This window comes from Lithobates pipiens, unplaced genomic scaffold (genome assembly GCF_037356315.1).
Source record: "Lithobates pipiens isolate NorthernLeopardFrog02 unplaced genomic scaffold, aLitPip1_a1.2 Scaffold_8, whole genome shotgun sequence".
In the NCBI taxonomy this organism is placed as follows: Eukaryota; Metazoa; Chordata; class Amphibia; order Anura; family Ranidae; genus Lithobates; species Lithobates pipiens.
Genome location: NW_027507903.1, coordinates 551749828 through 551767368, shown reverse-complemented (window position 1 = coordinate 551767368; position 17541 = coordinate 551749828). Strand labels below are relative to the sequence as shown.

The 17541-nt window shown below is 45.2% G+C and overlaps 1 protein-coding gene across 1 annotated transcript; it reads left to right on the top strand.

Annotated features, from left to right (window-relative positions):
* The first annotated feature begins 7330 nt into the window (after positions 1-7330).
* On the top strand, positions 7331-14097 carry NKX6-3 (NK6 homeobox 3). Its single transcript, XM_077469905.1, has 3 exons — positions 7331-9390; positions 10406-10575; positions 11447-14097. Exons 1-3 carry the CDS (start codon positions 9021-9023, stop codon positions 11675-11677), a joined length of 771 nt encoding a protein of 256 aa, XP_077326031.1. The 5' UTR covers positions 7331-9020; the 3' UTR covers positions 11678-14097.
* The last annotated feature ends 3444 nt before the right edge of the window (positions 14098-17541 follow it).

The window sequence follows — 17541 nt, the reverse complement described above, 5'->3', positions numbered from 1 at the left end:
CTGACCGCCAACATTCCCCAGGGCCTGCCTCCTGACCGTCGCACCGAATCCGCCCACTAGTCATCCCATCAAGTCTTTCCATGCACACACCTTTTATTTTAACACTTACAACGTTATATTTGTAAATGAACAGTATATTATCAGTCATCAGTGCTTTCATATTTATATTTTGCCCAAAAGAGACATCCCAAACCAGCAGCTGTACGCTAGCAGCCCCCCTAACACCTGTATTCTCTCAGCCCCCCTAACACATGTATGCTCTCAGCTCCCCTCACACATGTACCCTCTCAGCCCTCCTAACACCCATGTGCTCTCAGCCCCCCTAAAACCTGTACGCTCTCAGCCCCCCTAACACCTGTACGCTCTCAGCCCCCTAACACCTGTACGCTCTCAGCCCCCCTAACACCTGTACGCTCTCAGCCCCCCTAACACCTGTACGCTCTCAGCCCCCTAACACCTGTACGCTCTCAGCCCCCTAACACCTGTACGCTCTCAGCCCCCCTAACACCTGTACGCTCTCAGCCCCCCTAACACCTGTACGCTCTCAGCCCCCTAACACCTGTACGCTCTCAGCCCCCTAACACCTGTACGCTCTCAGCCCCCTAACACCTGTACGCTCTCAGCCCCCTAACACCTGTACGCTCTAAGCCCCCCTAACACCTGTACGCTCTCAGCCCCCTAACACCTGTACGCTCTCAGCCCCCTAACACCTGTACGCTCTAAGCCCCCCTAACACCTGTACGCTCTCAGCCCCCTAACACCTGTACGCTCTAAGCCCCCCTAACACCTGTACGCTCTCAGCCCCCCTAAAACCTGTACGCTCTCAGCCCCCCTAAAACCTGTACGCTCTCAGCCCCCTAACACCTGTACGCTCTCAGCCCCCTAACACCTGTACGCTCTCAGCCCCCCTAACACCTGTACGCTCTCAGCCCCACTCACATCTGTACCCTCTCAGCCCCCCTCACATCTGTACCCTCTCAACCCCCCTCACATCTGTACCCTCTCAACCCCCCTAACATCTGTACCCTCTCAACCCCCCTCACATCTGCATGCTCTAAGCCCCCCTCACACACATATGTACACACACACACACGTACACATGCACATAGGCACACACACATATGTACACAGACACACACATACACACACACACACACACACATATGTACACATGCACATAGGCACACACACATATGTACACAGACACATGTGTACACCACCCCACCCTCGTTCCTCTTCAGTTGTACATTAGTCCTTACTTGGAAGCCGCTTTTCCTGGTCCCAGCTCTTGTGCAAATTACACGAGGAGTGCACATGCTGGAATTGACCAGAGGTGGCAGCAAAGAGCCCCGATGTCAGTGACACAGCAGCAGCTGCTGACTCGTACACATTCTGAAAGCCAGCGCAGCCATGGAGCTTTCATACACCTCTCCCTGCCTTCTCTCATCCTTGCCAGACAGCCGGGCCCTTCTAGCCTCTGGAGCCCCTTACAAAAGTGTGGGCTGTACCCCCCTGATGGCGGCCCTGTTACACATTTAAACACTTGCCGACTACCCCATAGGAGATTTAATGCTACATGGCAGCCGTTCTGTGCAGAATCATGTATATATACATCCGATTCGGCACTTCCGGGTAGGGCACCACCGATCTGCTTCTGTTGTGATTAGTCACAGCAGAATTCGATCAGCTGGTGCCAATGTTCTATCATCTGGGACAATCAAAGGGTTAAATGTGTGCCTAACCAGTGTTTTTGTTTTGTGTGCTGCTTTCACTGAGGGATGTGATGGATTTTCTTTCCCTGCTTTGGAGAGAAAGAAAATCCATCACTGTCAGGACGGAGCTCTGCATTCTTTATATATGCAGAGCTCCATCCAGCCTCTCTCCTCAACGATCCGTGGGTTCCTGCGGGCATCCATTGGATGGTTCTATCAGATAGCTGCTAACCATCACAAAGCTGCTACCCGGCCTACTGCGCATGCGCAATGCATTCCACAGTGTGTTCCATGGGTGCTATGCGTTCCACACATTATGTGTGATGGGTAGCGGCTTTCTTATAGAACATAGTCAGCCAATTTTGAGCACACTGCGCATATGCAGTTAAGGCGGGAGCGAGCACCAATACAGGCACAGAACAGCAGATTACAATAAAAGAGAGATTATTTAAAGAAAGAAAGAAAGCATGTACCAGATGAAAATGAAAGAGTTGTATGAACAGCAGATGACATATACAAACAATTGCAATAGAGAACATGACAATTAAAGAATCTGATGTTTTCACCCTGCCTGCCTGACATGTGTCCGTGTCTCCTGTGTGCCAACCTCACTGCCCTGCCTGACGTGACCTGTGTGCCAACCTCACCACCTTGTCTGCCATGTCTCTTGTGTGCCAGCCTCACCTCCCAGCCTGACGTGTCCTGTGTGCCAACCTCACCGCCCTGCCTGCCATGTCTCCTGTGTGCCAACCTCACCGCCCTGCTTGCCATGTCTCCTGTGTGCCAACCTCACCGCCCTGCCTGAAGTGTCCTGTGGGCCACTCTCACAGCCCTGCCAGGCGTGTCCTCTGTGCAGACCTCACTGCCCTGCCTGCCCTGTCTCCTGTGTGCCAACCTCATTGCCCTGCCTGATGTGTCCTGTGTACCAACCTCACCGCTCCCTGCCAGACGTGTCCTGTGTGCCAACCTCACCACCCTGCCTGCCACCCTATGTGCCAACCTCAATCCCCTGGCTTATGTGTCCTGTGTGCCATCTTCACCGCCCTGCCTGCCATGTCTCCTATGTTCCAACCTCACTGCCCTGCCTGACGTGTCCTGTGTGCCAACCTCACCGCTCTGCCTGCCATGTCTCCTGTGTGCCATCCTCCCCACCCTGCCGCCATGTCTCCTGTGTGCCAACCTCACTGCCCTGCCTGACGTGTCCTGTGTGCCAACCTCACCACCTTGTCTGCCATGTCTCTTGTGTGCCAGCCTCACCTCCCAGCCTGACATGTACTGTGTGCCAACCTCACCGCCCTGCCTGCCATGTCTCCTGTGTGCCAACCTCACCGCCCTGCTTGCCATGTCTCCTGTGTGCCAACCTCACCGCCCTGCCTGACGTGTCCTGTGGGCCACTCTCACGGCCCTGCCAGGCGTGTCCTCTGTGCAGACCTCACTGCCCTGCCTGCCCTGTCTCCTGTGTGCCAACCTCATTGCCTTGCCTGATGTGTCCTGTGTACCAACCTCACCGCTCCCTGCCAGACGTGTCCTGTGTGCCAACCTCACCACCCTGCCTGCCACCCTATGTGCCAACCTCAATCCCCTGGCTTATGTGTCCTGTGTGCCATCTTCACCGCCCTGCCTGCCATATCTCCTATGTTCCAACCTCACTGCCCTGCCTGACGTGTCCTGTGTGCCAACCTCACCGCTCTGCCTGCCATGTCTCCTGTGTGCCATCCTCCCCACCCTGCCGCCCATGTCTCCTGTTTGCCAACCTCACTGCCCTGCCTAACATGTCCTGTGTGCCAAACTCACCGCCCTGCCTGCCATGTCTCCTGTGTGCCAACCTCACTGCCCTGCCTGCCATGTCTCCTGTGTGCCAACCTCCCCACCCTGCCGCCTATGTCTCCTGTGTGCCAACCTCACCGCCCTGCCTGACATGTGTCTTGTGTGTGCCAACCTCACAACCCTGCCTGACATGTGTCTTGTGTGTGCCAACCCCTTCACCCTGCCTGACATGTGTCCCGTGTGAGGGCCCTCCTCTGACACCTCTAATCAGGACTTCACCCCTCTGTGTGTTCCTCTACATGGGGGACTCCTCTGTGTGCTCCCATACATGGGGTAGCCCTCTGTGTGCTCCTCTACATGGGGGACCCTCTGTGTGTACCCCTACATGGGGGACCCTTCTGTGTGCTCCTCTATATGCGGGACACCTCTGTGTGCTCCTCTACATGGGGGACTCTTGTGTGTGCTCCCCCTACATGTCTGCATACTCTGACAACCTCCTGTACCATTTCCGCATTCTCTGACCACCTCCTGTATCCTGTGTGCATCCTCTGACCACCTCCTGTATCCTGTGTGCATCCTCTGACCACCTCCTGTATCCTGTGTGCATCCTCTGACCACCACCTATATCATGTGTGCATCCTCTAACCATCTCCTGTATCATGTGTGCATCCTCTGACCACCTCCTGTATCCTGTGTGCATCCTCTGACTACCTCCTGTATCCTGTGTGCATCCTCTGACCACCACCTGTATCCTGTGTGCATCCTCTGACCACCTCCTATATCCTGTGTGCATCCTCTGACCACCTCCTGTATCCTGTGTGCATCCTCTGACCACCTCCTGTATCCTGTGTGCATCCTCTGACCACCTCCTATAGCATGTGTGCATCCTCTAACCATCTCCTGTATCATGTGTGAATCCTCTGACCACCTACTGTATCCTGTGTGCATCCTCTGTCCACCTCCTGTATCCTGTGTGCATCCTCTGACCACCTCCTGTAATCTGTGTGCATCCTCTGACCACCTCCTATATCATGTGTGCATCCTCTAACCATCTCCTGTATCATGTGTGGATCCTCTGACCACCTCCTGTATCCTGTGTGCATCCTCTGACCACCTACTGTATCCTGTGTGCATCCTCTGTCCACCTCCTGTATCCTGTGTGCATCCTCTGACCACCTCCTGTATCCTGTGTGCATCCTCTGACCACCTCCTGTAATCTGTGTGCATCCTCTGACCACCTCCTATATCATGTGTGCATCCTCTAACCATCTCCTGTATCATGTGTGCATCCTCTGACCACCTCCTGTATTCTGTGTGCATCCTCTGTCCACCTCCTGTATCCTGTGTGCATCCTCTGACCACCTCCTGTATCCTGTGTGCATCCTCTGACCACCTCCTGTCCCCCATGTAAAGGAGCACACAGAGGGGTCCCCCATGCAGAGGAGCACACAGAGGAGTCCTCCATGTAGAGGAGCAAACAGAGGAGTTCCCCATGTAGAGGAGCACACAGAGGGGTCCCCCATGTAGAGGAGCACACAGAGGAGTACCCCATGTAGAGGAGCACACAGAGGGGTCCCCCATGTAGAGGAGCACACAGAGGGGTCCCCCATGTAGAGGAGCACACAGAGGGGTCCCCCATGTAGAGGAGCACACAGAGGAGACTCCCATCTAGAGGAGCACATAGAGGGATCTCTCATGTAAGGGAGCACACAGAGGAGTCCCCCATGTAGGGGATCACACAGAGGGGTCCCCCATGTAGAGGAGCACACAGAGGAGTCCATCATCTAGAGGAGCACACAGAGGAATCTCCCATCTAGAGGAGCACATAGAGGGGTCTCTCATGTAAGGGAGCACACAGAGGAGTACCTCATGTAGAGGAGCACATAGAGGGGTCTCTCATGTAAGGGAGCACACAGAGGAGTCCCCCATGCAGAGGAGCACACAGAGGGGTCCCCCATGTGTAGGAGCACACAGAGGGGTCCCCCATGTAGAGCAGCACACAGAGGGGTCCCCCATGTAGAGGAGCACACAGAGGAGTCCCCCATGTAGAGGAGCACACAGAGGGGTCCACCATCTAGAGAAGCACACAGAGGAGTCCCCCAGGTTGGCACACAGGAGACATGGCAGACAGGGGGGTGAAGTTGGCACACAGGAGACAGGGCAGTGAGGTTGGCACACAGGAGACGTGGCAGGCAGGGCAGTGAGGTTGGCACACAGGACACGTCAGGCAGGGTGGTGAGGTTGGCACACAGGAGAAATTGCAGGCAGGGTGGTGAGGTTGGCACACAGAAGACAAGGCAGGCAGGGCGGTGAGGTTAGCACACAGAACACGTCAGGCAGGGTGGTGCGGTTGGCACACAGGAGACATTGCAGGCAGGGCGGTGAGGTTGGCACACAGGACACGTCAGGCAGGGAGGTGAGGTTAGCACACAGGAGACATGGAAGGCAAGGTGGTGAGGTTGGCACACAGGACACGTCAGGCATGGCGGTGAGGTTGGCACACAGGGCACGTCAGGCAGGGCGGTGAGGTTGGCACACAGGAGACATGGCAAGCAGGGCGGTGAGGTTGGCACACAGGAGACATGGCAGGCAGGGCGGGGAGGTTGGCACACAGGACACGTCAGGCTGGGAGGTGAGGCTGGCACACAAGAGACATGGCAGACAAGGTGGTGAGTTTGGCACACAGGACACGTCAGGCAGGGCGGTGAGGTTGGCACACAGGAGACACGGACACATGTCAGGCAGGCAGGGTGGAGACATGAGATTCTTTAATTGTCATGTTCTCTATTGCAATTGTTCGTATATGTCATCTGCTGTTCATATAACGCTTTATTTTTTATCTGGTACATGCTTTCTTTCTTTAAATAATCTCTCTTTTATTGTGATCTGCTGTTCTGTGCTTGTATTGGTGCTCGCTCCCGCCACAACTGCACATGTGCAGTGTGCTCAAAATTGGCTATGTTCTATCAGAAAGCCGCTACCCATCACACATATTATGTGGAACGCATAGCGGGCATGGAACGCACTGTGGAACGCATTGCGTATGCGCAGTAGGCCAGGTAACGGCTTTGTGATGGGTAGAGGCTATCTGATAGAACCATCCAATGGATGCCCGCAGGAACCCACAGATCGTTGAGGAGAGAGGCTGGATGGAGCTCTGCATATATAAACAATGCAGAGCTCCGTCCTGACAGCGGGAATGTGATGGATTTTATTTCTCTCCAAAGCAGGGAAAGAAAATCCATTAGATCCCTCCAGATTGTGTTCTGCAATATCGCAGTCCTCCTATAAGTCGCTGATCGTCGCCATTACGTTAAAAAATAAAATCTAGTATATATACCATAGTTTGTAGACACTATAACTTTTGCACAAACCAATCAATATACACTTATTGGGAATCATTTAGCAAAAATATGTATCAGAATACATCTTGGCCTCAATTAATGCAGATATTAGATTTTTTACATTTCATTGGATATCTTTTAAATCAGAAAGTAAAAAATATTGGGTTTTTTTTCAAAATTGACTGTCTTTTTTTGTTTATAACATAAAAAATAAAAAACCCAGTGTTGATCAAATACCACCAAAAGAAAGCTCTATTTGTGGGGAAAAAATGGCAAATTTCATTTATGTTCAGCGCTGCATGACCGCACAATTGTCAATTAAAGTATTGCAGTGATGTTTCGCAAAAAAAATGGCCTGGTCATGAAGGGAGGTAAATCTTCCGGAGGTCAAGTGGGTAATTACAAAATATACATGGAAACAATAGTATAGACTGCTAAGACTATTCATATTACATTGATCTTTTAATTCTTTAGATTTAGAAAACTAGAATTTCTTTTTAAAATGCCCAGAAAAGCCAATGAAGGCAGATTTTACTGAAGGATTGTGAGGATGAAATTAATAAATAGGGAGACCGGAGGTAACACACAAGCAGGACAAAGTATGAATGAACGTCAGTAGGGGTTTATGGTAGGGGCATTTTCTTTATCTCTGACCTCCGTTTACTAATCTGCTATTTCTTGTCCATTTATTACAAATAAAATCAATGCATTTCTTTCTGCCAAATCTTGGCTGTTTTGTTAACCCCAACATAAGCCAGCAAGTCAATATTAATTAAGAGGAGACATTAAAAGCTCCAAATTCTCACCGGTTCCCTAACACAAATCTACCTCATTCAAGTGACACCAATTTCTTTTTTTTATTTCAACAACTCTGCAGCCTCTTATCAACAGTCATTGTATCTTAATTGGCATAGATATGGTAGCTAGTCATATAGATCATTTCTGATTAAAGTTGAGATACATAACATGAAGTGGTATACATATACAATTATAAATCAGATAGTTAAACTAAAAGAAAAGAAAATTGTAAAAATAAAAAAACGTACTATTTAAATTGACAACGGCTTCAAATGTATTGTTCTTGGGCTGTGTACTGCAATCTGTTAGCTTGCCATAAATCCTGCTGTAGCAGAGGGGATAGGCAGCTTTAGTTTGTGGACAAACATCTCTGTGGAAAAAAATCAAACTCATTAATTCCCTATCTTAAAGTTCCATTTATCTAGGGACGTCCAGCAGGGTGCGAAAGCTGTGGGGAGCGGCCAATGATTGGCCATCACCCCCCCCCTTACCTTGGCCAATAACTAAGCTGCAAGGGTGAGGGAGGAGGTGAGCCAATGTGAAGTGTAGGTTCACCTGCATTCGATGAGGAGGACTATAAGAAGAAGAAAACTTACTGAGATTGGAGAGGAGGGGGAATATAATCTATAGGTAGCCATTAAGGGGCAGTTAATAGTGCTACCGGATCAAAGGTAGAAGAAGAACAAGAATAAAAGAACAGGAAGGTGAACTTGGAAGGCGAAAAACACACCAAGAGAGAAGTTTTAGAGAAAGATCCAAGAGCTGGCGGCGAAGGAGAGAAAGCATAGGGGAATATAGAAAGAGAAATCGAAGAAGGCAAAGTGAACAAAGGAAATGATGATTGCAAAACAAGTAAGATGGAGTGAAAGAAAATAGAATGAGAGACTAAGACGGAGGGAAGTAGAAAAAGAGGGAGCTGGAGAGAGAGACACAGAAGGAGCAAGGCAAGTGAGAAATTAGACTTTGAGAGAGACAGTGACGGAGTGAGAGATAGTGAGGAACAGAGAGTGGGGCAGGGAGAGAAGACAAGGTGAGAGAAAGCCAAAGGAGAATAAAGGGAATAAGAGGGTGGCGAGAAGAGCTAGGAGCCCAGGGAAAGTGGGGATATGCAGTAATAAAGGTAGACCAGAGAAGGCAGACAAAGAGAGCTAAGGACAAAAAAGGGAGAATGTTAGTACAGGTTGATAGGCAAGCCTGGAAACTAGTACTTATTTCCTGAAAGTCCCATCAGTCTCTCTGGAATTCTATTAAATCTACTTAACTAGCCTCAGCCAGAACCTGGGAGAGAGTCACAGACTAAATATAGAGCCTTTTCATGGGTTTTACCCAACCTGAAGAGTTTCCCAGCTTTACTGCTGGTACAATCTCACAAGAACAGGTAATCTAAAATTCTGCAACTATGGAGACACACCATCCTGGAACCTTTATGCTGCCTGCCTACACTGACATTAAAACCCCCGGCTGCCAGTTCCCTGCCCACACCACTTTCCACAAGTTCAGCAGTTCTGTACTGGGTTGCCATTTCCCTTCAGGTACACCGCATGGCATCTCAGACATACTCAGCAGACCCCTGCCTGGTCCACATGGTGGTGTTCTTCCAGCGTACCAGGCTGTCCCAGCTTATGGACGAGCTTCAACTACAGGGAGCTGTTTTGGGGAGCAAGCGGGCATCATAGCTAAAGGCGGAAACCCATACAGCACACAAGGCCAGACCGGTTGGACAGATATCGGTCAGGATTGGAGAGCAGGAAACAGGACACTCAGTAATGGTGAGTAATATGCTGATATTGTTATTGATTTATACATTTCAATGGCTTTTTCTGTGCTGTACAAAATGAAAGTTTAAAGAGATAAAAATATAAAGGACAAGACTTGCAATAAATCATTTTTGTAATCATAATGTAAAAGCTAACAATGTAATGAAAATGTCTGTAATACAAAGGGGAAAAAGCAGGAGTGAAGAAATACTGATATGTTGGAGTGTTATAAGACAAATTATTCTTACTAATAGAAACAGAAATGATTAGAAGACGTAGCCTTAAGAACGTGTAGCCTAAAGTTTTTATCACTTATAAAGGTGGCTCGCCTCCTGTAGAAGATAGTGGCTGCACATGTAGGAGGCATTGCTCTTCACCTATATATATTCTGGAGGGATTTTTAGTAACATTTTCTGTTATAAAAGGCAGGGAATATAATATGGTTGAGTGATATATAGGAAAACATATGCATTCTGTTTTTCAATAAATATAATTAATAAGATAACAGTGGACAAGTGATGTTTTAATAGTTTCAACAAATGAACGCTGCAGATTTCAAACAAATGTAAATGGTCATATATATATATATATATAAAAAATATGTCATTCATGAAAAGCATTGAACAAGTAAAGACTATAACCACTTTCTCAAATAAAAACATGTTTTAAATAGCATAAATATAATTTTTGCATGTAAGAAAACAATTGTCTAAACAAATTGTGAGAGTTTCAAAGCCTATTGAGGAACACCTACTGGCATACTATCTGCGTGTGTTACTGTGGCATGTAAAAACATTCACTGTGCAAAAGTTAAACAACATAAATATTAAAAGTATTAAAAAAAAATTCCCACATTTTTCCTAAATTAAAAATACATTGGTCAATATGCTTTCTAATAAAAAGAATGTAATACTCTAGAGTTGAGTTATCTTTAAGGTGCTTAAACACTACAGATGCCAGTCCAATTTTAGTGATTGTGCTAAAAGTATAGCCACATAATTTCAATTTGTTTTTTGGATTTTGTCAGCCACAACAGGAAATACTGATATGTCCTCAAGGAAGAAACACACTCGCCCCACTTTCACGGGTCATCAAATCTTTGCCCTAGAAAAAACCTTTGAACAGACAAAGTATCTTGCAGGCCCAGAAAGAGCACGACTGGCCTTCAGCCTGGGCATGAGCGAATCTCAAGTCAAGGTGGGTATATCTGTGCTTATATACAATGTTGCTAGTGCAATATTATACGGAGTATGAGAGCGATATTGCTGTATTATTGTCATATGTATCATCAATAGATCTAACGTACATACCTGTGATAGCAGACCTGCAAGTCTCACTTTTGTCATATTGTAAAGTGAGAGATCAGACAAACTAAAGATAGATGAAAACCTGCAGAAATATCATACTATCAGTAATACAAAGTTTGCAGCTGATCCAGAAGAAGGCTAAAAACTCAACCAGAGAAAAATAATCCTTCCATATTTCTTAAGGCAGTAGGATACTCCCCGGAGCATTCAATAGAGTTATTTTATTATTAATATTAATAGTCAGTCGTATTTTGTGCATTTTTAAACCCATCTAGCAGTCTATACTGCTGGCTAGAACAAGCTGTTTTTAACACCTCTTAAGCCCCATACACACTATCAGTTCTTCTGCTGAGTGTTTCCTTCAGAATTGCCAAAACCATATATTATGAGGTAAAATCTTAGGAGTTTCAATTTGTATGCAACCAGGCAGGTCCTACATGGTTTTGGTAAACCTGAAGGAAAAACTTAGTAGAAAAACTGATAGTGTGTATGGGGCTTTACCGAGAAGAACACTTGCAGAGATTAAACCTTTTCTTTCTCCAAGGTTGACTTGCACAATGACCTTATTGTTAAAAACTTTGCATTACGTTTACTATATGGACTCTTTATATTTATTTATATAAATATATAAGTTGATAATTTCCCTCTTATTTTTAAAAGAGAATACATTCTGATTATTAATACATTATTGGAAATATATTCTTTAGATATAGAGGCAGATGAATAAACAGATCTTGTGATGTTTATTGTTGTCTGATCAGGTCTGGTTCCAGAATCGGCGCACTAAGTGGCGTAAGAAGACCAGCATAGACCCCACTAGCCAACCATGCCTTGGCTCCCGAGCTCCTGGAGAACTGACACCTTCAGAAAATGAAGATGATGAATACAGCAAACCACTAGATCCTGATTCAGATGATGAGAAAATCCGCTTGTTACTGCGGAAACATCGAGCAGCCTTCTCTGTGCTTAGCTTGACCCCTCACAACTTGTAATTAAGACCAACCATGCAGAATCATACATCATCAGAGGGAAACCTCAGAAATATCATGACCAATTATTACTGATAAGGAGAACCTGCCATTACTGGACACAATCAAAGACTACATCACCTGTGATGGGCATCATGTGACTGGAATGGAAAGGTCCAGAGGAGAAAATACAATGCTACAATAGCTACAACCTCGAAATACCTTTCCACCCTGTATGTGTCAGTTTTATAGTCTTATTTATTCTGTTATGAATTCATCTAAGCAGGGCACCACAATCCTGTCTCTTTGAAACTATGCCAAGTGAAACTGAAGTTAGATAAGTGAAGTAATACTGCTGCCAATATTTTCAGATGTCTATTGAGTTTTACAACAGTTAAAGAAACAAGGGTTATACTTGATGAGTCAGCAAAAATGAAGGGACATTAATGCAATACTTTTTATTGAAATTTTAAAAAGTTTTCAACACAGAGACAATTGGCGACCCACTGTATATTTAAAGATGCCCATTAGAGAGGCATTGGATAAAAGCTGATAGAAACAAATGATTCGGTCACTTTCATTTAATTATCTGCAAATTTGTGGGACACAAATAACCAACTCAAAATGTGACATATCTGCCCAAATGTTGAAAGCAGGGTTGGATTATTTGAGACATCATCTACCAGTATTCCATGGGGAGGTCACCCAATGACAAATTATCTTTTTTGACAACTGCATGACCACTAACTTTTCAAAAAGATCTTAAAAATTAAAATAGCACAAGACTATATTATTATTATTATTATTATACAGGATTTATATAGCGCCAACAGTTAGCACAGCACTTTACAATGTAGAGGGGGGGGGACAGTAAAATTACAGTACAGAAGGGACAGAAGGACCCTGCTCGTGGAGCTTACAATCTAAAGGGAGGGGGACGTGGTACAACAGGTAATAGCTGCGGGGGATGATCTAATGGAGGTGGCTTGAGTACAGTTCTTAGATGGATGTGGGATAGGCTTCCCTGAATAAAAGAGTTATCACTGATCGCCTAAAGGTGGACAGGGTAGGGGCTGACCGGACATACTGGGGCAGGGAGTTTCAAAGGATAGGATAGGCTCTGGAGAAGTGCTGGAGGTGAGCATGGGAGGAGGTAACAAGGGAGCTAGAGAGCAGGAGGTCTTGGGAGGAGCGGAGAGGACATTTGGGCGATATCTGCAGATTAAGTCTGTGATTTGGCTGGGGGCAATTTTGTGGATGGCCTTGAGTGTTGTGGTTAGTATTTTGAATTTTATGTGGTGGGGTAGAAGCCAGTGAAGGGATTGGCAGAGAGGAGTAGCAGTCATGGATCGGTTAGTAAGGTGTATGAGTCTAGCAGCAGAATTCACAATAGATTGAAGGGAAGCCTGTGTAAGGGTAGACCAGTGAGGAGGTATATATATATATATATATATATATATATATATATATATATATAAAATATAAGGCCTTACAGTAAAGATTTATAGGCTAACATAGATGGCATATATTTTCCGGTATGTTTATGGAGGAATCAGCTGCACCAAATATTAGAATGGAATCTAGAATGGATCACCAGTACACAAAAGATCTTTGTCTTTGTCTCTGGGTTCCTTCATCATCATATATATATATATATATATATATACAATATAAACTATTTAGAAAGGTACTATGTTTTTGATCAGGAAGGTTTGCTAAATCCGAATAGAAAGAGCTGTCTCATACATGTGGTTTTGTAATAAATTCAAAGCTTAAAAAATGCACATGGTGCTTTAAAGGTGACTCAAACCGAACTTAAACATCAGGGACATTTCCTGTGACAAGTCTTAATAACCTGGGGATGTCCCTGGAAAAGAAATTCAGCTAACAGCTATGACTGACAATCCATTAAAAATCAGCATTAATTATTGATGGAAGCAGCACCGCAAGATTCAGCAGCCGAATTTTCACCGCAGAGTTCCAGAATCTGCATAACTCAGTTTTACTGCATTGCAGCTAATGCGTTCAATCAAAAACAAATTCTATATTTAACATATAATCCAGCTAAGAGGAGTACATACCCTTTATACTCTACACTTTGATGGGAGACTACTTGTTCTGAACATTGTGTACACTGGAACGCTCAATCGCTGCACTTGAACCTGAACCGACACAAATAACAGACTGTGACCACCAATGAAATAAGCATCCACATTGTCTCCGCTGCCATTGTCCCAAAGATCTCATGCTACAAATGTACGAACTCTGCACCCCATATCTGTGAAGCATCTAATAATGGACTTCAAAAACGATATTCTTATTGGCAACCTAAAAAGAAACTGCTCTCAGTTATTAATAATGTACGCATAAGAGGTTTTCCTGTGAAGCATATGTTACAGAAAAATGTCTATTTAACAAATGCATTAAAACTAAACCAGATCCGATTTTGCAGTATTTGTAGACATAAAGAGTTAAATGATGGGGTATGGCACTCCTCATTAGGGCGTGCCAGGACATGGAATAAGAGGGTCAGGTCATTTATCTTAATGAGGTTTGATAAGCGAAGGTGTAAAGTATTTGTCATTTTCTCCAATTACAGATAATGAGTAACATTATGGTCAGAGGTTTACAAGCTTGTGTAATTACTTCAAGAGGACCTGTCTTCTATGCAAACAACAGTATATATATAAAAAAAAAAGCAGCCATGACTAGGCATTCATAAATACAACATTCAGTCAAAAATATTGTGCATTGTGTAATAGTTGTGTATACTTCCTTATAAAAGATTTACTTTTGGTCTTCTTTTTTTTTAGCTTTAATTGCTTATCTAAGTCAGACTTTTCAGCTTTAGTACAGTAGGGTTAGAGTTCCCCTGAAGATGAAACCTTGCCTCCTGGTTATTTACCGAATCTCAAACCCTGTTTCCCAAGTTGAGTGTGCATAACTGAACAGTAAGGGATCATGCACACTGCAGCTCAACAGAAAAAAAAAAAAAAAGAAAAAAAGAAGCTGCTTTTACATGCACTTGAGCTTTTATTTCTCTGCCTAAAGCTGGAAGAAGTGTGTGCTTTTTTGTGCTCTTTTGAGCATTTTTATTGAGCTTCTTTGAGCGTATTTTTTCACAAACTCTCCCCCAGCTAATTTTTACTTTTTAGTGCGTTTCCAAGCTTTTTTTTGCCCTTTTTCATGCATTTTTGAGCACCTAGGTGTCTTTTCTACTTGAAAGCTCCTCTCAAAAACGCAAGTTTGGTGGTGGGTTTTTTCTGTCTATGGGCTCATGCACATTGCATCTCCAGTGTGTATAATTGTTTCAAATATGTTGTTGTTGCTACATATCGCTTTGCATTAAAGGGGTTGTAAAGTCAGAAGTTTTTTTTTATATTAATGCATTCTTTGCATTAAGATAAAAAGTCTTGTGTGCAGCAGCCTCCCTTGGCCCCCCAATACTTACCAGAGTTCCATGCCTGCCCAGCAATGTCCATGTATGTCTTGGCCATCCAGGACTCTCCCTCCTGAATGGCTAAGACAAAGCAGCGGCACCATTGCCTCCTGCAGCGGTCAAAGTCAGTTAGCCAATCAGGAGAGATGGGGCTGGGCCGAAGCGCAGCTCCATGTCTGAATGGACACATGGAGCTTCAGCTTAAATCTGGTGCCCCTATAGCAGTGTTCCGTAAAGGGGGGCTCGTTTGACCTCGGCTGTCATCTGTCATATTGGATCCGATCATCCGATTCACTCACTATCGGCGTCCCACACGGCGTTGGTTGCCTAGCAACTCTACGGCTGGACTCGAGAGGGGCCAGCGCAGCGCGAACACTGGAGATTGTCCCAGCGCAGCCCCAGTAGCAGCCCGACGCGGAGGACCTCGTGACACATGCAGAGGACACGAAGTGTAGCAGACCCTCAAGTGACTGACATCATGGAAAAAATTTTAACAGGGAAGACAGGCGGAGAGAGAAGGAGAGAAGGGGATCAAAGAAAGTCTTCCGAAGGCTAAGACAATTTATTCTCATATACGTTAATAAGGATACAGTGTTATGTAGAGGTGTACTTAACAATTTTATAGACAAATGATACTATTTACAGTCGCACGGGGGGCGCAAAATGTTTTCTTCTTCCTAGGGGGGGCATGACAGAAAATAATTGAGAAACACTGCCCTATAGCAAGCTGCTTGCTGTGGGGGCACTCAACAGGAGGGAGGGGTCAGGAGCACAGAAGAGGCACCCAAAAAGAGGAGGATTGGGGCTGCTCTGTGCAAAACCTCTGCACAGGGCAGTATTATATGTTTTTATTTTTATAGAAAAAAAACAAAAAACAAGATTTTACATATACTTTATGGGCTCGTGCACACTGCATCTCAAAGAAGCTCAAAGAAGCTTTTCCTACAGGTTTTTGAGCTTTTTGAGCTCTTATTTTTTTTTCTGCCTGGAAACTCTCCTCCATGTTAGCCAATGTGTCCATGCACAGTATGGCTTTTTCAGAAGTTACCAGGCATATTGCTCTCAAAGGCAGGCAAAAAAAACCCACCAAATCTGCGTTCTTGAGTGGAGCTTTCGAGCAAAACGGACACCTATGTGCCCACAAAAACCTCAAGGAAGCTCGAAAATGCACTTAAAATAAAATGAACCAAGGGGAGGGTTTGTGAAAAACACTGCTTATGCTCAAAAAAGCTTGAAGAGCACAAAAAAGCAAAGCTCCTTCAAGCTTGAGAAATTAAATCTCAAATGCCTGTAAAAGCAGCTTTTTTTTTGAGCCGCAGTGTGCATGAGCCCTATAAGAGCATATGCCTGTAAACTCCTGAAAAAGCAATAGTCTTTGCGAAGTGAAACTTCACCACATTCATGAAGCTTCTCTAGAAAAGTGAACAGCCCCTTTGGCTTTAGTAAACCCCTGTGTGTGAGATTAGTTGACAGAATTCAGGTAACCCATTTACCCTGAACTTAAATCCGAAGAATCAAAGTAAGAAAAGATAAATAAGATAAATACACTATAGAACTAGTTATATGTTATACGGTTTGTGTGATACAAGCTGTATAATTCTGATAGCCAGCAATAGTTTTGTGTATAGAGTTTTCCTAGGACCTTGATGGAGCAGGAATTACCCAGCATTCACCATAGACTATTGAATGATTCTTTATGAACACATGTAGTTTAGTGTAATGGTTCTTCCCATGACATTTAATTTAAAAGTTTATGGGGCAGGACGTGATGTTTTGAAGGAAGGTACGTGTGATAGTAACTGAGAGGCGAAACTACAACCTTCAGGGCCCTGGTACAAGAAACCATGAAGGGCCCATCTGGCCCCTGACTGGGGCCCTTCTCGCTGATTCCAGGGCCCTTTACTCCCATCGTGGGATCCTTTATTATGGTCCCACAGCGGGCCACCTTCCTGCAATCTTGGGGTCCCACCACGGTGTCAGAACACCAGAGACGATTTGCAAGTGAAACCTTTGCAACCCTCGTAGTTCTGCCACTGGTGTCATTTTTTATTTTTGTTGTTTTATTTTTTTACCATTTTATTTTATTGTATTTTTTTTTTTTACAATTTTTTTTTTGTTTATTTTTTTACATATTTTCCGAACCCCATTGGGGGGGTTTTGGTGAAATATCAAGGGTCTATACAGATTTAACAATCCTGTTCTCTGCAGCCTCAGCTTCACAGAATGAATGAACAGGAATAGCTCTGTATAGAGCATCCTGTTCATTCATAAACTGAAGCATAGTAAACACAGTACACGGGACCGATCACTGGCTCTATTCATTAAGACAAGGAAAGGACCAGTAAATTACACATTTACTGGTCCCTTCCCTGCACTCAAATCTGACAGATCCCCCGCAGCAGCCAGCAGGAGCTGGGAGGGGGGAACCCAGCAGTGCTGCGGGGGGGGG

Excerpts from the sequence above, each read along its gene's own strand:
- NKX6-3 (XM_077469905.1), top strand. The coding sequence starts at position 9,021 with ATGGAGACACACCATCCTGGAACCTTTATGCTGCCTGCCTACACTGAC. Across the intron at positions 9,391-10,405 it reads AAACAGGACACTCAGTAATG|CCACAACAGGAAATACTGAT; the intron begins GTGAGTAATATG and ends GGATTTTGTCAG. Across the intron at positions 10,576-11,446 it reads TGAGCGAATCTCAAGTCAAG|GTCTGGTTCCAGAATCGGCG; the intron begins GTGGGTATATCT and ends TTGTCTGATCAG.